The following is an 18,671-nucleotide window of genomic DNA, read 5'->3' as shown; positions in this document are numbered from 1 at the left end:
CCGTGAACTGGAGGGTCTTGGTTGTGATCTGGACTGGGACAATATTTGGACCAACATCCACATCTCATCAAAGAATCCAGCACATCAACTTATTCATTTTAAGTTTGTGCATAAATTTTATGCCACACCATACAGACACTTTACAATGAAACTGACAGATGATCCCAACTGTAAAAAATTTGCTTAGAACAATGTTGGCACATATCTTCGTGTTTTTTGGGAATGTCCCTCTCTGTGTCTGGCTTTTAGTCCAAAGTGCATAGGTGCCTTGAAAATATTTTAGGGTTTCCCATCCCAATGCATCCCCCTCTACTTCTAGTCAATGATGACTCCATTCTTAGTGGCAACACCAGATTGGCACAGAGGAAAATTATATTTACAGGATTGACTGCTGCTAAGAAAACCATAATATACTCATGGTTTTCCCCAGACACCCCGTCAGCAAAAGAATGGCTAAATCGCTTTAGAGACATTGCTCTTTTAGAAAGGTCACTGGCTGTCATACACAAAGTGCGAGCATCTACAGTGTAGGCCTGGGACGCCCTTATTGGTTCTTTTACTGACATAACATTACTTGCTCGCATATAAGGTGTTACTGTGAATTATACTGTCTTTATGTATCTGTATTGTCTGCCCCCCCCCCCCCCCCCCCCCCCCTTTTTTTTTTTTCTCTTATTAAAATCTTTAATGGCAAGGCAATGGCATTATGTTCATAATGTAATGTAATATTCAAACTGTTCAATAAAAAGTTTGTCACAAAAAAAAGATATGAGAACAAATCCTGACATCCAGAAGTCCAACACTTCATTCAAAGAATTTTATTGTCTTTGTAAATCCTTCACTAAAGTCTGTCCAAAACAGTCTCCAAAATACATGTTAGTACCATTTAATGACAACATGTGCCGCACACAGCGTTGCTTAGAACAGCAACTGACATATTCACATACTAAACTTTCACAGGTCACAACAACATGATATTGCTATTAAACTATTTATAAAAACACAATTCTTGCAAAATGTAGCACAATAAAAACAATCATTGGGTATAAAAAGTGAAAAGACCAGAAGCAGAGGCTTTATATTGATTGTACTAAATGGAGTGAGCAAAATGAGGCGTATAATACTGAGTGATGTGTAGGACTGTATGCTCAGCAGGTCACATAATAAAACCTGAGGGCTTCTCTTTGGACTCTTTGATGCCGTTTATGGATGTATCCTGAGGAGTGGAAAGACTGATCCAGAACCACATGACGGAGCTCACATCAATATACACTAGCTTCTTTTGTAAATATTATTTGATGCTTGTGACTTGGGGAATGTACTTTGGGACTACTGAACGTTACATCTATGACAGTGTTGTGTCTGATCAAACTGAGCCTTGAGCAGGTATGTGGTATTTCAGCTTCAGTTTCCTGTTCAGCTATTTTTTGACAGGTTGTCTGGTCCAACAGCATAGGTCCAGCATACTGTATAAGGTTGTATAGACAAGGTTTGATATTAGGAATGATGCCCTCATAATGACCTGTACCCATTTTGCAGAACCTAATTTGTTCCTCACAGACTATTTCATCGTTTCATCTTTCTTGGGGTTTCTGTAGATTTCCTTCATTTTTCTATGGATGTTCATCTGAGCTGGAGGAGCTTGGCAGAAGAACACACTCCTGTCGCCTGCCCCTTTTACGCCTCCTGTTTGCAATACGAAGCCTCCTGCGGATCACATCTAGGACACACACACACACACACACGCACGCACACACACACGCACACACACACACAGAAATTTAAACGGCTTAAGAATATAAAGAAAGGACCCTTGTAACCTCGAACTACTTAGTCAATAAAAAGACATGAATTACATGATATTCTGAAAATACATTTCAGAACTGCTTCAGACATAGTCCAAGAAAGAACTGATTGGTTAACTTAATATGATCAAACTAGGATTAGTCATGGGAATAAAACAGCTTCCTGGTAATTAAACTTGATGTGGTTAACTTACCTGCCACACTGTCGTAGTCCTGCTGCGGGTCGTGCCAGTAAAGACTGGGCGTGGTCCTCCAGTGGCGGTACAGGCGTGTGTGAAGCACCGACAGAGTCAGGAGAATCAGCAGGAAGCCAAGTGCTGCTGCTGCCCACACCGCCTCGTCTGTCCTAGGGGTCCTTGGCAGCCCCATATTCACAGCAGTGGCCGAGGCCCCCAAGTCCTTGCTGCATTCACAGTGTTCCCCGGCTTTACAGCTGTCACAGTTGAGGCTGTTGGGCAGGTAACCGGCCGGCTGTGGGTTCTGCTGTTGTTGTGGCCGGGGCGGAGACTCTGATCGGGATTTGGAAACAGAATCAACGGCAATCTTGTCGATTTTGTGGTGAGAGTTTGTGCTGCTGTGTGTTTGCTCATGTTCCAACTCTCTCTCTTTAACATCAACCACGTCATTGTCCTTCATTGTGCCATCTGCTGTGTTGTCTTTAGATTTTTTCTCTTTGTGTTTCAGGCCGTGTCTAACAGAGTCTTTTTCTCTCTGCTTGGCCGGGTCCGTACCTTCATCTTTGGAACTGCGGGACAGGGCTTCAGGCCTGGCGGTGCTGTTACGTTCACTGTTCACACTTCTAAATGTAGTCTCAGACATAGTTGAAGCCAAAGGAGCTGTGGGCCTGGACATAAGGCCATGGTTTGTATTTGGGATCTTAGACTGAGAAGGAGCTTCCCTGGGACCTGGAGGATCCGAGAGAGTCCTGTTCCCTGGAGGAGAATCTGCTAATGGTCCAAGTGTGCTGTTCTGGCCGTCCCCTGTCCTGTTGGTTTGGTGTGCAATTGTGTTTTCTCGTTCGCTCTCATCCTTAACAGTCTTCAGTTTCCCTCTAATAGCAGCTCTTATTTGCCTGCGTTTGCCCTCTTCTTTAATTAGTTTCAAGCTTTCTTCATTCATGTCAGACTCCAGCTCTGTCTCAATCAGCAGTGAGGAGATGGCCTGCTCACAACACTGCCTCAGAGACTCCTGGGGATGTAAAACAACAGCTACTTGGAGACCTCTGCAAGACTGCTGAAATTACTCATTTTATTGCAGTACATGTATAATTACTGATAATTAACACCATGTAAATAAACATAATGAGCAAAGTTGTCAAGTATGCAAACCTTCATTTTTGCTGCGTGTTCCTCTGGACGTGCATGTTTCTGCTGGTGCTGCTCTGCTGACCAGGATAACAGCAGGTTGTACTTCATAATCTGGCTCACACCACCAAACTTATTTCTTGTGGATGTTTGGGTCTCCAGCCAATCACAGACATCTGAAGAGGCCACAGTGGATAGCTCCAAGGTGTGAGCCCATGACACCAAGGCTATTGGCTGGACACAAAGCAGGAACAGTAATTAGAAAATTCCTGCAGAATTTTTTGGACGATGTGCCAGAGTTTTACAATACAGCTGCATCCTTAACACCCTGTTAAGATTTACTTTTCAAGACGTACTCGTACTCCTGGGTTTCCTGCTCAAACAGCTCACAGGCTTTCATTCATACTAAACTGCTAAGATATATTAGCCTGGGTATACCCATACTGCCTTGCGCACTCGATTTCATTTCGAACCTGCGGACAGTCTGGAAACTATGGCCGTTTCTTAGCCGTTTTAGAGATCCAATCACAGAACGGGGAGGGACGGCAAGACGATGACGCGTACTACTAGACAGATGGAAGCTTGTAGTTTTGTAGTTTTCTTACGGATCCAACATGGCTGCAGCAAACGCGAAGCTCTCTTTGGATCTAGCTGTAGACAGTGTTCTAGATAGTTTAGAGCCAAAGTTGATTTTAAAAGAAGAACAACGTTTGACTTTACACTCCTGTTTCACCACGAAAAAGGATGTTTTGCTTCCGACAGGATTTGGCAAAAGCCTAATCTACCAACTAGCCCCGCTACCGCTAGCTGCTGTAACGGCGGTGATCTCGCTACAAGCCGGGGGACAGCGGAGCCGCCGAGAGACCCGCAGCAGCTTGTTTATTGCCCATAAAATCAGTGGATGTGTGTGACTGAATGACATGAGGGGGGAAAAAGGCGTAAAAATAAATAATCTTGCAGAAAGCAAAGCAGCAAGCATTTTAGTCTCAAAGTAGAGATGGGCTAGTCTGGCTCTTCTGTCACTCTACATACGTCATCTGGTATAACTGATACGATTGGCTAAGAGCTACGTACAGACGCTTATGATAAACATTTGAAGCGCCCAATAAACGGCTCTGGAGGATCGTAAACCACGCCTCGATATATAAGATATAGTTACTTTTGCGTGGCTTTTATTTTTTTTACTAAAGAGTAAAAGCTGATATGGCTCGCTCATCCTGGCTGTTTTAGGGCACACAATATCAGAACTGCGAATCCTGAAAAAAATATAAGTATCATCAGAAAGATAAGTCTCTGCTGAACATGTTGATGTAGGTTTCATGTCTATTTAAAAAAAAATGTGGGCAGGAACATAGGTTGGAAAACTGACTTTTTCTGTTTCTGCTTGAGCTGTCTGGTCCCAGTTAACATGAGTCTCTATGGGACAGTTTGCTGGAGTTGCTGTCACATTGAGGCTCACTGAGCCAAATCTATACATCCGATTGATTCCAGAGAAAGGGTGTAGCACAAATTCATCCACAATCTGCCCTATAAATAATTCATAAAGAGTGAAAGTTGTGGGAAGGAGCACTCATTGTTTAAAAGAATTTCAGAAAATTCCCAGCCTCTCTGCACTGTAACTGCGATGTCATACAGACTAGCTCTAAACATTCAATCCAATACACACCCATTATAAACTCTGAAAGGCTCTGAAAAAAATCACAAAACTTAAACTGCGATTTTGTAAAAAAAACCTGCTAGTGATCAAAATGCCCATTTGGCCCAATAAAGTCCAGAGTCATGTGACCCGTTTAAACTTTGAATCACGTTTCTACTTTTAAGTATAGCGAATTGGCACAACCCCAAAGTGAGGTGTTTCTGAGCTCTCTTCATGTCCATCTCCCATTAATTTCAATGCGACATTTTAGCGTCATTTTTGATGAGTTCGAGAGATAATCGGAGATAAAGATTTTGTCTCACCATGTGTACGTTGAGCTGTGGATGTGACGTAATGATGTAATCTGGCAGACAGGATCGGGCCAGGGCAGACAGAAGTAGACGCTCATGAGGAGGGGCACAGGGATGGTAGAGTAAAACGGTAGCTCCATCCTGGAAAATACACAAAACACAAGCACAAGTGATTTTCCTTTATCATTACCACAGGGTTATTATTACTGTTATTACTATTACTACCATTATTACTGAAACATTTACACGACAATTATGACCCAGTACCTATTCAATATTGTGTTCCTTCCTCATCTGTTAATAATGTTTCCAGTAGACAAGAAAAAAAATCAACAACAACCGACATCTCCCGTACATTCTAGTATTTTGGTTTAATAAGACCAATTAATAAAAATCCCATACAAGCTGTTTCTGCTTGTTTATCCCTGATTTTTAAATCAGTGGCAGCCCTGCTAACAAGGGTGCAAACAGGTAGAATGTGAGTGTTGGCAGCCTTCCTTGTACTGCTCTTGTTTTAGGTCGCAAGGAAACAATACATCAATTGTTTCTTAAGTCCACAGTTTGATGCATTACTGGCTAAAACAGATTACTAGATTGGAAATAATACAGAAGGAGTTGTGGGCAGATGGTTGCCAGTCTGTATTCTGCTGTCTAAAACCATTGAAGGCTGCACTCCACAAACTATATCCTCTTAAGGAAAATAAATAAGGCATCTCTGAGAACGCCACAATACAATGTTACTCTTTAGTTTCATGTCACTTTAAATGAACTAACTAGAGTCAATACAAAGACTGTCAGTGTCTTCACAGATTCCCGAAACACAAACGTCTATTTATTTCCTGTGCTCGGCAGATAAAGTGATTTAACTGTTGTGAGGTTAGATAACACTAAGTTGCGTTCGATGTTGAAACTTACGTGCAAATTATTGAGCCACCGTTGAGGAGGACAGTACAGGTACTCTCCACTCTCTGCCCTCACTGGTCTGTATGCTCCACTATAATACACACACACAGATGCAAACACTTTGATATCCTCAGTACATGACAATAATGGTCTATAATTAATATGTGTGCATGTGTCAGTGTCTTCTAATGTGTGTTGAACTATCTCCCCACCTCTTGAGAGCATATTTATTATATGTCTGCACAGACAGTCTTACCTGTTGGGAATGGTATGGTTGTAGGAAATGGATTTGTCTATGCAGATTTGCCTGGCTGGCTGCAGTAAAAAGAAATCAGGTCAAATTAGATTTTATCGCCTCATTGCCTGGGTTAACACCCATATGTTGCTGACAATGACATAACAAAAGAAGACGTTGTCTGAAACTAGGACAGCCCCAAACACATTTCAATATATCATAATGACAAAAACAGTTGAAAACAGAGTACAACTTTTGGTTCATTTCATGCATTATTTTGTAAACTTTTACTTTGGATTTGTCACAGTTCCTGTTGTGCTTTGGTTTTAGAACATAGGCATGCTACGTTAGTGTTTGAGGGTCAAAGGTTGGGGGAAAAAAAATGTGCTTGGTAAAGTGCTTACTCACCACAGGATCATACACTGTGTCAATACTAGGAAGTCTCTGTAGATAACAGACACAAATCGATCAGTGTTAATGCAAGCACACATGAGCAGTGGCAGTGCCAGATGTACAGGGTTTGCGACTACAATTCATACTTTCCCACGATTGTTTAAACTTCCTGGCACTACACCCACTGTAGTGTAGCACACCCATCTCCACCCAGCCACCCATCTCACAATACAATTGGCACAGATGATGATGATGATGAATGTATCCATAGTTACCTCAGTAGACTTTGGCCAAATAGACCCAGGGCAGTCCCAATAAACAGCATCCGCAGGCAGGTCCCTATCTAAGAAGAGCTTTCTCACACACACACACACACACACACACACACACACACACACACACACACGGTAATTAAGTGCACATTAAAATCATAAATGCTTTATTGTTTTCTAGGAGGAAATAGGCTTGTTTTACAGTTGTTCCTATACTAGAATAGAAATATGTATTCAGACATAGAGAAAGTATAAGAAAAATAGAAATATGTAAAAATATGTACACTATTTTGAAATATAAAATATATAGCGAGAGAAATAACAAAAAAAAATGGATACTACTATTTTTTACCACCAGGGTAAGTAAATGATAAAAATGGATATATGTTAAAGTTCACACAGTTTCTTGCTTTTGTTTTTTTTATTATGTTAAGTGTCTTTGAGTAGCTTTTAAAGCGCTTTAAAAAATAAAATGTATTGTTATTATTATTTGTGTATGACTACTATATGAGAATGCTAGTTGAAATGGACAGGATACACTTAAATACAGTATGCCAACAACGACTGAATACAATTTATATCCTTGAAACACTGCGTGACACACACACATCAACAGGTATTATGGGTCGTACCTTTCCATTGTCGCACCTTGGCACCGGAGCCTCGGAGACACCGCACCGACCCGAACTGACCCACAGCGCCGCCAGCACGGTCACTGTGAGCGGCGTGGACATGGTCATTCAACCGTGACCAGACGCTCATTTAGCTCCCTTTCACAGGTCCTCTAGCTCCAGAGCGACTGACAAACAACTGACCTCTCATAATCCGCAAAACAACACCTTTTCTTTGGCAAAGTCCCAAAACAGAAGCGGTGAGACGTGAGAATGTGGATTAGAAAGGTAACCGTCCGGCAGTCTCCTCCTTTAGTTAGGCCAAAGTTACCAGTTAACCAGCTGGTTTACATTGTGAAGTAAAACCAGTGATGGAGGCTGAGTCAGTTAAGGCGAAAAACAACAACAAAAAGTATTGTGTACCTCCATAACTACTTCGACAGTCTACACAGGCGTAAAGTTACATTATTGAAAGATAAGATTTCCCTTAAAAATTTCAAAATATAATCGTTGTGTCTTTCTTTTAATTTAATTGGGATTATTATTAGTTTATAATTCTCCTTTTCCACATCTGATGAACCAGTTAAGTATTTAATATGATAAGTTGTTGTCAGGTACGAGACAGTGCTCGTTCTTTTTGTTAATTTTAATTTAAATGTTACTTTTAATTTGATAAGAAAGTTTAATTTCCGGAATTTTGTTGAATCGCTGCTGTTGCTGGGTAACTTTACTCGGCTGTTAAACTACGGAAGCCGGACGGGAACAGTAAATCGAAGTAGGATTGTCAGGATACTAACCTGGCGTTTAAACTCTGAATATCCTCTGGGAGGCGACACAGCATAGTAAAAATCAATCAAAGTTCACTTTATCTCTTGTAGTTGCTACATGACTTATACAGGCCAATTTAGGACAATATTATCTGTTCAAAGTAGCATATTTGTTTTTATTATGAGCTGCTAAGGGTAAAAAAAAGTGAATCCCCTTGGAACTGAGCGGAAGATATCATTGTTAATTCGTGCAGATATTTCCTGCAATTGTTATCGAGCTGTTAAGCGTAGTAAAAATAACTTGTATTCATTCAGACCCTGCAGATAAGATACTGCCCTGTCACCGCAGGCAGTGAAACCTGCCTTACCTGTTGGCACAGGTACACCGGACATTCTAGCTGCGTAGCGCCCACAAGGCAGATTTAACAGCCACAATAATACCAGGTGTAAAACGTTGTTGCTTTCAAAATAAAACAGACTGTATACGAATATTCTATGAAATAAAAGTGTACAATCTTTTAGTTATTGTTTTCCAAGTAGCCAAAATTAGTGGAGTTGGCACATTAGGTGTATTTTTACTCATGTTGCATTTTTGTCTTTCAAAGTGGGTTTTATTTTGAAAGTTGTAAAGGGAAGTTGCTTTGATTTTGGAAATCTTGACACTTTCCCTGTTTCCACACCCATAAAACTCCCAAGCTCCATGCACACACCTTGTCATAATAGTGCTCAGGTGGGTCTGTCAGAGGAGACGTGGGTCCCTGGACAGAGGACACATCTGGCCTAAATGGAGTCCACCCTCCCCAAAGGTTTGCTGTCTTTTTGATTATGATTTGTGAAGCAATCTACTTGGTTTATAGTTTGAAGAAAGTGGGCTTAATTACATTTTGGCGAGCCTATTTCTTTAATCATCTCACATCAGTAATTTCAGGGAGAAAGCATAGATCCATTTGTTACTGTTTTATAGGGATGTTTCTATGACACAAAAAGTCTATTTACACAAAACAAAGACTTGTCTTCTTTACTGCTAGGGGTGTGGCACTTTTCTGCATTGTTGTAATAGTCAGGTAATTTCCTGGAGTTAAGGCAAAGGGCACCACAAAGTAATATATTCTGCACAATTTTATTGATTTAGCATTGTGTTTGTTCTTTTACTTCTCTATTTTTTATTCTGGCTGTCCATTTAGGGAAGTGGGATAATAAGGAAGTACAGCTTGCCTGGTAAAATAGGTTGCTGCCACAGCTGAATCCATAAAGTGGATTCTTGCCGATCATGAGCTGAGTTGTTAGGATTCTAAAAAAAGGAGCGAGAAATCAGAATTATTGTTGGCTGGTCTAACCCTTTCACTCTGTTTTGTGCAGCTCCATTTGGAGCAGGTGCTGCAGTTGTCCTGCAGCCAGCGGCGGTCTCATCTGGTGGGTTGCAGCCCCTGGCTGAGGAGGCAGAGCCTGCAGACCTGGGCAAAGAGGAGGGAACCAAGAGTCAACCTGGAGACCCCGCAGGAGCAAAAGATGGAAAGGTGAGCTGGAGAGGCATTTGAAAAACACAGAACAGTTATTTGCATAAAAGGTGCATGGACATAAATAAAAAGATGCATTTAAATTTAGACAATTGCCTGTGTTATTAATTGCATTTAAAGAGCGTGAAGTGTTGCTGTCATGCATGTCAGCTCAGTTAACGTGTAATTATTTCCATCAGAGTGAGTTGTAGAGATTGTGACACAGTAGATAATCTCTGCTTGTTTTTTTGCCCGTCACCAGGAGCTGTACTCAATGGACAGCTCTCTGTCCTCCTCCGACAGTGAGGACGAGGGTATCGGCAAGAAAGACAAGAAGAAAAAGAAGAAGAAGAAGCTGAAGAAGAAAAAGAAGAAGAAGGTATGTTATACAAAAACACAGGACATATTTACTTTTAAATGCTTTTGAAAACTCTTTGACCGCTGGGGAAAGTTACAAACTTACAGCATCATCATGTCTAATAAAATGAAATCCTATCTTTAAACAGTCAGTTGATCAGTTGAGGGTGTTGGCGGAGTTCTGCCTCCTGACAGAGGAGGGAGGCACAATGTGGGCTGCACCTAGCAACCGCCACTCAAACAGGAGAGAACTCAGAATGGAATCAATTTTCTTTATGATGCAGATCAACTTGACAGTTGCAATGTTTTGCTTGCAGCATAGCTGGAATGGGTGTGTGTACTCCTGCATGCTTTTTTGTGCTTAAATGCTGTGTAGTTTCTTTTGTGTGTTGCCAAGTGCTTGTAGAGCACCTCCCTTGTGCTGCAAACCACCTCCAGTGTGTTTGTAGTGACTCATTCGTTTTGAATCTCATTTATCACTTTCACCTACAAAAGAAGGTATAAATTACCTGTTAAGTGTGTACACAGAGTTGAGTTCCTTGTTTTTTCTCAACAGGATTCCAGCTCCTCGTCATCATCTTCCTCATCATCTTCCTCGTCTTCCTCCTCCTCTTCTTCTTCTTCCTCCTCCAGTAGCTCATCAGACAGTGACAGTGAGGTAGGCTTTGACATAGGTGTTGCTCAAGGATGCAAATATTGCTTCCATGCAACTCCTGTCTTGCTCCAACATGCCAAACACTAGTTGCTGTCATCACATAACACCTCAGAGCCCTGCCTGAGACTCACTCATGACAAGGAAAATGTGTTGCTTGCATTGATTGTTTTGAAAGGTGCAAGATGCTTGATGCCCAACTCTAAGTACTCTTACAGTTCAAGCCAACATATTTCTTTTAAACGCATTAAAGAAAGTGGAAGTGAAGTTTTTACAGTGCAGTTTTGTTTATGTAAATCCTTCACAAATTTTCCCTGCAGCATTGCTAAATTAAGTCCTTGGCCACAAGCACAAACAGTTCCACATCAGCTCATAGAAGGTTGATAGTCCTTTCTAACTATGTCAGTGCCTGAGGTGAGGATATTGTGAGAGCTTACTCGACAGTCTGTTAAGAGAATATTAGGGTGTCAAATTGACTGTATTTAGAATTCTAAAAACAGATCTTTGGTAAGTTGGTGCATCAGCGCATCAGCATTTCTGATTCATCTAAAGTCTCTGCTTTAAAAAAACTCAAAACCAAAGATTAGCCACTGAAGTCATTCACCTTTTTGCCTTGTTAAGTAATAACGACTGTAGTCACATGATTGCATGACATCCCGGTCTTGCCATCATTTTCTGAGGGCGTGGGTGGAAAATCAGGAGACTCAGGAAAGGCAACTCAGCTCTTGAAAGCTTTTAAAACAAAAGACAGAAAGAAAGTTTGCATTCCACAAATCGAACTAACCTGTTGGCACTAAAGAGCATTAAGGCAGAACAAGGGAAAAGTGTACAAAGTGTACATAAAACTGGAATGTATTTCACCCAGGGCTGTAGGCGAGGCACTAATGTTCTGGATCTGATAGCAGGTGTTATCTGGCAGCAGGGAGACACACCCGTTGACAACGTGTGAATCACCTTCTGCATCAACCATAGCCAGTTACGACAATAAAGTCATGTGTGATCTACAAAGCTGTATTTAGAATGGGAACACTCCAGGTATCACAAATGTGTGGGTGTGTTACAGTTGTAGCACTACACTTATTGCATCTGGTATGTGTGTACTAACAGCCAGATGTGCAGTCTGTGCATATCTTTTCTCATGTGTTGGTTTTGGCTGCATGTCCAACGTAGGTGTGGATAATTGTTATCTTAATGTATCGAAGGTAGACAATTCCTAATATATCACTAGTGGGTGACACCCAACCCTGACTTTATCTTTATGTAAGTATTTGTGAAAGGGCAAATACAAATAAAAGTCATTCTGGATTTTCCCTTGAGTATACACTAAACATACAAGTTTGAGATATGTTATCCACACAACCCAACACTAGTTTAATTCATAATCTGTGGACTGCAACAAAAAGAACAAGGAAAACTAGTCAAAGTGGCGATGTCTGTAAATAGCTCTTCAAAAGCAACACTAACTTTGCAAAACAAATTTCATGTTCAAGGACATACAGAATCTAAACAAAGAATTTTGAAAGAATATTCTTGCTCTTGCAGGATGACAAGAAGAAGAAGAAAAAGAAAAAGGAAAAGAAAGAGAAAAAGGAGAAAAAGGATGAAGAGTACATCTATGACAATGTTGTCATTTCTGGTAAGTGGAACAGAAGATTTTTCATTTGGATTGTGAAGCTGGTTTATTTTCTCTAGACATTTTTAGTTATCAAGTCTTATGAGGATAATGCATTTACAGGTTTTGTGCATGTCAGGTCAGTGAATATAAGGAGAAACTTCACCCTGAGTTAATGAACATTTTGTTGACATGTGCACCAGAGGCTGAGAATTGTCAGTTGTCTTCAGACACTTGGTAATGATAATGATATGATGATGGTTATTTGGTTATTATCAAGAAAACCATGGAAAATGTCTGGATATCAGCACCTAAATTGAACTCTTATGGAGCTATTTTTGTTGCTATCATTATATTTGTCCAAACAAATGTACCTCTAATTGTACCAGGCATTAGAATGAATAAGAAATTAAAGAAAACAATGGTCTAATAATTTTTTCCATGACTGTATATTTTAAGCAATGTCCTCCCGATTGCCATACACCTTCTGGTTATTTAAAGCATACATGATAAATTGTGTGTTGTGTGAGTTACACCTTTAGTCTTGATTCAGTCCAACCAGTTACCATAAATGTTTCCCTTTCTTTTGGAATTTAGGGCCAATAGACCTTTTTTACATGAAAGTATACCCTGTTTTTGAGTTAACAGTGGTGATGCTCCAAGTACAATAGGAAACCTTGTAGGAACTAGGAATTCTGAGAATAAAGTCAGAATTCTGAGTTTAAAGTCGGAACTCAAATATTCTTTTCATGTGTGGTCCTAATCCTCTTCCGTAGTTTTACCTAAAATATGATTTTCCAACAATTTAATTGAATGTTTCAGGTTCTGAGGGTGAGTTGGAGCAGCAGTGTCCAGAAGGTCTGAAGATGAGCCAGGTGAGAGAAAACCCAGACAACATTCATGTTAAAACATGCTGGTTGCTGTTAAACATGTCAGCATATCATGTTTTGTCCTTTTCTTGCTTCAGGATTCTGACTCGTCAGATGACGAGGATGACAAGAAGAAAGAGAAGAAGAAGAAGAAGAAGAAGAAGAAGGACAAGAAGAAGAAGAAACAGAAGAAAAAGGTATTGACAAATTTCTCCAACAATAACTTTTGTTGGATAAGCATGAGTCATGCATTAAACCGTGCATGCAATGAAAACAATGTCACATTAATGTGTCTACCGTAATTTCTCTATTCCAGGAATCATCCTCTTCCTCATCTGACAGTTCATCATCTGACAGTGAGGATGAAAAGAAGAAGAAGAAAAAGAAGAAGAAGAAGAAGAAGAAGAAGAAGGTATGATTTTATTATATTATTGTGAATATATTGGCTGTCAACTGTCTGTCTGTTCTACCTCTGTCCAAATACAAATGATGGAAACCGACATGTTTTATTCTCCTCTCAAAGGAAAGCTCCTCTTCCTCAGACAGCTCTGCTTCTTCATCCTCCTCCTCCTCTGACAGCGAGGATGACAAGAAGAAAAAGAAGAAAAAGGACAAGAAGAAGAAGAAAAAGAAAGACAAGAAAAAGGTAAAGCAATATGGCAACATGCTGCTTTTATTCACTGTGCAGAATAATATTTGGAGCATTCTGCAGAAGGTATGCAGTAAAAAAGGAAATAATAAATACATATTTACATTATTATACCATTTATAATATAAATATAAATACATAATTCAGTAAAAAAAAAAAGTAAATAGTACAAAAAGAATAATAATAAAAAAGGAAATAAAATAAAATACAAAATACATAGAAAAAATAGAAATAAAATATATCAGTTTTAACACACTTGCAGTTGTGTTAGAGTGCATGAAAACTAATTAGTAAACAAGCACATAATTTGTGGCAAAAAGCATTCAATAGATGGTTGAAACTGATAGCTAAGAGTAATGGATAAATGAGATAAAAATTAGTAGTGGTATAATATTTTAATACCTCAGATCAAAAAGGCTGGGAACCACCGTAAGTATATTTGGTAAATATCTTGAGGCTTGTGTTGCAGCATGATTAAAAATGTCTCACACAATGTTGCATGAAAGGCAATCTGATTCTGTCTGTATGAAGAATTAAAGATGTTTGTCATTGACACAGGATTCCAGCTCTTCATCTTCATCCTCATCTTCTGACAGCGATGACGACAAGAAGAAAAAGAAGGACAAGAAAAAGAAGAAGAAGAAGAAGGAGGATAAGAAAAAGGTAAAATCCTTCTTCTTGTTTTTAAAAAAAATCCTTAAGGCTTGAAATTACCCCAGAGGTTTTTCTGGTCAGAGGCGAAGTTGTCATCATGGAGAAATGCTGAGTCGTTATTTAATCTCCATTTCTTATTTATTTAACTGTAGAGCAGTGTGTTCTTTCTTTGTCATGAATAACAAACATGATTCACTAACAGTGCACACACCTGAGAAAAAGAGTGTCAGGTATCTTCTGTAACTGTCAGGGACTGTAAGCTTTGAAAAGATGCAAAGTGTTACCACACTTCCCTCATATTATGTATCAGCTATATTCAAATTGTATTTCACTACAGAGGCAATGGCTGGGACATGCAGGGTGAAGTGTATATAGTAAGTCTTAGCTTGATTGTATTTGTGATTTTCCACAGGATGAAGAGCAGAATGAGCTCTGCAGTGCTACTGCTCTGGCAGCAGCTGGTAAGCATTTCCACTTTTATTGAATGGAAAAAATATAAACACGGTCGACCATAAAGTTGAAATAAAATATATATTTTTTTACTTCTTTCTGTGAATTGATTGTGACAATGTGAATATTCTTGACAGATAAAATGTGTATCTTCTCAACGCTAAACAAAATTATTCCAACTTTGGTAAAAGGTATTCAGATCTCTTTCTTAAGTAAAAGTACTAATACCACACTGTGAAATTACTGCACAACAAGTAAAAGTCCTGCATTTAAAACTTACCGAAGTAAAAATATAAAAAGTATCAGCATCAAAATGTACTTAAAGTATCAAAAGTAAAAGTACTCGTTATGCAGAATGAACCCACTCAGATTGTATTATAGATTCTAAATATATTATAAGATTATTATTATAGATGCATTTATGTAAGCTTTCATTGACTGTTGTTAAGCTTCTGCTAATTTAAACAACTTAATATACTTTTATAAATGTATAAACATGCGTCATAATTTTAAATGTATCATGTTTTTCATGTTAAATCTCAACCTGAAAAGTAACTAAAGCTGTCAGCTGAATGTAGTGGAGTTAAAAGTACAATATTTGCCTCAAAATGTAGTGGAGTAGAAGTATAAAAATACAAATGTGGAAATACTCAAGTGAAGTACAAGTACCTCAAAATTGTACTAAAGTGCAGTACTTGAGTAATTGTACTTCCTTATATTTCACCACTGACTGCAACCAAACCTTTGAAGTTGATGCAGTTGATTGCTGGACTTTTCTGCAGATGGCGAGCTCGCAGGACCGTGTGCTGATGGAGATAAAAAGAAAGATGAAGTTGCTGACAAGGTGAAATATTCACACATACTGTATGCATGCAACTCATACAGTGTCTGCACACATGCACTGGAAAACATTGCTTTCTATTGTTCCGACAGGCCAAGAAAGATCTTAAAGCAACAGAAGAAGGCAAACTGTCCTCGGCATCAGCAGGTATGTGTGCTGCTACTTAGGCTCTAATTTATACCAATCAAGCATCTGGATGGAAAAAGTGTTGTGGTTGTAATAGTGCTTCCTTCCCAGCAGAGGGAGCAAAGGCATTCCCTGATGGGATTGAGGAAGGCAACCTGACTGATGATGAGGGAGAGGGAGGGGACGAGGAGAAGGATAAGAAGAAGAAGAAGTTGAAGATGAAGAAGAAAAAGGTGATCACACAATGTGCAGACAAGAGAATGCATTAGTTTATACTTCCTTTAAACACAATGAAGAATGTACCTTTTATATAGTTTATATCAGTGGTGGAATGTAACTAAGTACATTTACTCAAGTATTGTGCTTAAGTACAATTTTGAGGTACTTTTACTTTACTTGAGTGTTTCCACATTTGTATTTTTATACTTCTACTTCACTACATTTCAGGGGCAAATATTGTACTTTTTACTCCACCACATTCAGCTGACAGCTTTAGTTACTTTTCAGGTCAAGATTTTGCATAAAACTTGATCAATTTAAAGTGATTGCACATGTTCATAAATTAAACCATATAAACATATATTAAATAGTTAACATGAGCCCTACATTGACAGCAGTAAAATGCTGCTTACATAGATGCATCATTAATAATAATAACAACAGTCTAATACTATATTTAAAACATATAAAACAATCTGAGTGGGTCTATTCTGCATTGTGAGAATTTTTACTTTTGATACATTTTGATGCTGATACTTTTGTTCTTTTACTTAAGTTTTGAATCCAGGACTCTTACAGTGTGCTGTTAGTGCTTTTACTTAAGTAATGGATCTAAATATTTCTTCCACCACTGGTTGATAGTGTGCATTATAATGTGGCAGCCAAATGAAGCTTCATGAACAATTTTTTTTTTTTTTTAGCCCATTAGATGGCACTCTCTGTTCACAGACATTTTTTTATTTAAACCAAGAGTACCATCTATAGTGGGGTTAAAAAAATACAACTGATAGAACATGATGCTCCTTTCGGACACCTTATACTGATTTAACAATGTTTTTGTGTTTTGCTACAGGATTCTGGCTGTTCCTCAGACAGTGATGATGATGAAAAAGACAAGAAGAAGAAAAAGAAGAAGAAGAAGGATAAGGTATTCAAACAGCTGTGAAAAACTGTTTGTTTGTGTATGTTAGGCTGCCTCTTAGAAAATGTAGTAAGTGGGATTGTGTGTCTTGCTCTGCAATAGAATTATACGGTTTGTGGATATCAATGTAAATATTGATATTTCATTTGATTCACAGGACTCCTCCAGCTCCTCTTCTTCTTCATCCGATAGCTCTTCTTCAGACAGCGAAGATGACAAGAAGAAAAAGAAAAAGAAGAAGAAGAAGGTGAAGAAGAAGAAGGACAAGGTTTGTACCTTCACAACACCTCTGTATATTGCATTTTTAAAAATGTAATGACGTTATATCATCTTCAACTGTCTCTCTCTTTACAGGATTCCAGTTGTTCTTCATCTTCTGATAGTGACGAGGACAAGAAGAAGAAGAAGAAGAAGAAGAAGAAGAAGAAGAAGAAGAAGAAGAAAAAGAAAGATGATAAGGTTTGTGTGTACAACAACATTTTTCTGTACTTGTGCTGTTTAAACAGAGCTAACAAGGGTCATTCTCCATCACTCTGCTAAATATTTGTTTATGGTGAAATATAACTAAGTACATTTACTCAAGTACTGTACTTAAGTACAATGTTGAGTTACTTGAACTTTACTTGAGTATTTTCATTTTATGTAACTTTATACTTCTACTTCACTACATTTTGAGGCAAATATTTTACTTTTTACTACATTTAGCTGACATCTTTAGTTACTTTAATTTTACAGTGATTAGAACTTTTTTTTGTTAATGTAACCTCATTAACAGTAGTTAAAATTACCTATCTTTACCAAATTAAAACGCTGCTTGCATAAATGCATCAATATAATTTGCTTAGTGGGTTCATTCTGGATAACAAGTACTTTTACTTTAGATACTTTAAGTACATTTTGATGCTGATACTTTTGTACTTTTACTTCCGTAAGTTTTGAATGCAGGACTTTTACTGTAGTGGAGTAATTTCACAGTGGGGTATTAGTACTTTTACTTAAGTAAAGGATCTGAATACTTCTTCCAACACTGCATATACCCATCTTTAACATCATTAAAACATCCTCGGCTCTCAGGATTCCAGCTCTTCATCTTCTGATAGTGAAGAGGACAAGAAGAAGAAAAAGAAGAAGAAGGATAAGAAGAAGAAAGATAAGGATTCCAGCTCGTCCTCTTCTGACAGCGACGATGATAAGAAGAAGAAGAAGAAAAAGAAGAAGAAGAAGGAGGATAAGGTTTGTGTCTACAACACTTCTGTATTTTAGATTGCTGTTTTCATACTGTTCCATGTTATTAAATCATCCTCTGCTCTCTCTTTTTACAGGATTCCAGTTCTTCCTCCTCCTCTGATTGCGACGATGACAAGAAGAAGAAGAAAAAGAAGAAGAAGAAGGAGGATAAGGTTTGTGTCTGCAAAATTTATCTGCAAATTATTTAATCTCCTGCAATGTTTAATTTTTCAGATAGATAATTTTTCTATCTATCTGCCTGTCTGTCTGTCTGTCTGTCTGTCTGTCTGTCTGTCTGTCTGTCTGTCTATCATCATCATCATCATCCTCATCATCGGCTCTTTCTCTTCACAGGATTCC

The 18,671-nt window shown here is 38.7% G+C and overlaps 3 protein-coding genes and 1 long non-coding RNA gene across 4 annotated transcripts; 3 read left to right on the top strand and 1 right to left on the bottom strand.

Moving 5' to 3' along the window:
- Positions 1-803: 803 nt before the first annotated feature.
- On the bottom strand, positions 804-8,559 carry tp53i13 (tumor protein p53 inducible protein 13). Its single transcript, XM_059330432.1, has 9 exons — positions 7,492-8,559; positions 6,863-6,940; positions 6,603-6,638; positions 6,216-6,274; positions 5,972-6,050; positions 5,069-5,197; positions 3,134-3,343; positions 2,000-2,993; positions 804-1,720 (listed from the first exon to the last, which is right to left on the bottom strand). Exons 1-9 carry the CDS (start codon positions 7,597-7,599, stop codon positions 1,614-1,616), a joined length of 1,800 nt encoding a protein of 599 aa, XP_059186415.1. The 5' UTR covers positions 7,600-8,559; the 3' UTR covers positions 804-1,613.
- A 298-nt stretch (positions 8,560-8,857) lies between these two features.
- Positions 8,858-13,218, top strand: LOC131970671 (uncharacterized G-patch domain protein DDB_G0278987-like). Its single transcript, XM_059332102.1, has 5 exons — positions 8,858-9,043; positions 9,597-9,754; positions 9,996-10,112; positions 10,647-10,748; positions 13,177-13,218. The coding sequence occupies exons 1-5, from the start codon at positions 9,022-9,024 to the stop codon at positions 13,216-13,218; spliced, it is 441 nt and encodes a 146-aa protein (XP_059188085.1). The 5' UTR covers positions 8,858-9,021.
- LOC131970670 (protein FAM133) lies at positions 11,327-17,464 on the top strand. The gene is made up of 13 exons (XM_059332101.1): positions 11,327-12,378; positions 13,177-13,229; positions 13,322-13,420; positions 13,540-13,635; positions 13,747-13,869; positions 14,431-14,535; positions 14,939-14,987; positions 15,759-15,820; positions 15,910-15,964; positions 16,055-16,176; positions 17,016-17,090; positions 17,242-17,352; positions 17,447-17,464. Exons 2-13 carry the CDS (start codon positions 13,221-13,223, stop codon positions 17,462-17,464), a joined length of 924 nt encoding a protein of 307 aa, XP_059188084.1. The 5' UTR covers positions 11,327-12,378; positions 13,177-13,220.
- Positions 17,465-17,487: 23 nt separating this feature from the next.
- LOC131970429 (uncharacterized) lies at positions 17,488-18,472 on the top strand. The gene is made up of 3 exons (XR_009394179.1): positions 17,488-17,543; positions 18,159-18,317; positions 18,407-18,472. It is a non-coding gene; the product is annotated as an uncharacterized LOC131970429 (long non-coding RNA).
- The last annotated feature ends 199 nt before the right edge of the window (positions 18,473-18,671 follow it).

The sequence above is a fragment of the Centropristis striata genome, chromosome 4 (assembly GCF_030273125.1).
Source record: "Centropristis striata isolate RG_2023a ecotype Rhode Island chromosome 4, C.striata_1.0, whole genome shotgun sequence".
NCBI lineage: Eukaryota > Metazoa > Chordata > Actinopteri > Perciformes > Serranidae > Centropristis > Centropristis striata.
Note: the sequence above shows the minus strand (reverse complement) of the source record. Positions and strands in the feature narration are given on the sequence as shown.

Excerpts from the sequence above, each read along its gene's own strand:
- tp53i13 (XM_059330432.1), bottom strand. The coding sequence starts at position 7,599 with ATGACCATGTCCACGCCGCTCACAGTGACCGTGCTGGCGGCGCTGTGG. Across the intron at positions 6,941-7,491 it reads CAAGGTGCGACAATGGAAAG|CTCTTCTTAGATAGGGACCT; the intron begins GTACGACCCATA and ends TGTGTGAGAAAG. Across the intron at positions 6,275-6,602 it reads ACACAGTGTATGATCCTGTG|CCAGCCAGGCAAATCTGCAT; the intron begins GTGAGTAAGCAC and ends TTTTTACTGCAG.
- LOC131970670 (XM_059332101.1), top strand. Across the intron at positions 13,870-14,430 it reads AAAAGAAAGACAAGAAAAAG|GATTCCAGCTCTTCATCTTC; the intron begins GTAAAGCAATAT and ends TCATTGACACAG. Across the intron at positions 14,536-14,938 it reads AGAAGGAGGATAAGAAAAAG|GATGAAGAGCAGAATGAGCT; the intron begins GTAAAATCCTTC and ends GATTTTCCACAG.
- LOC131970671 (XM_059332102.1), top strand. The coding sequence starts at position 9,022 with ATGGAGTCCACCCTCCCCAAAG. Across the intron at positions 9,044-9,596 it reads GGAGTCCACCCTCCCCAAAG|CTCCATTTGGAGCAGGTGCT; the intron begins GTTTGCTGTCTT and ends TGTTTTGTGCAG. Across the intron at positions 10,113-10,646 it reads AGAAGAAAAAGAAGAAGAAG|GATTCCAGCTCCTCGTCATC; the intron begins GTATGTTATACA and ends TTTTCTCAACAG.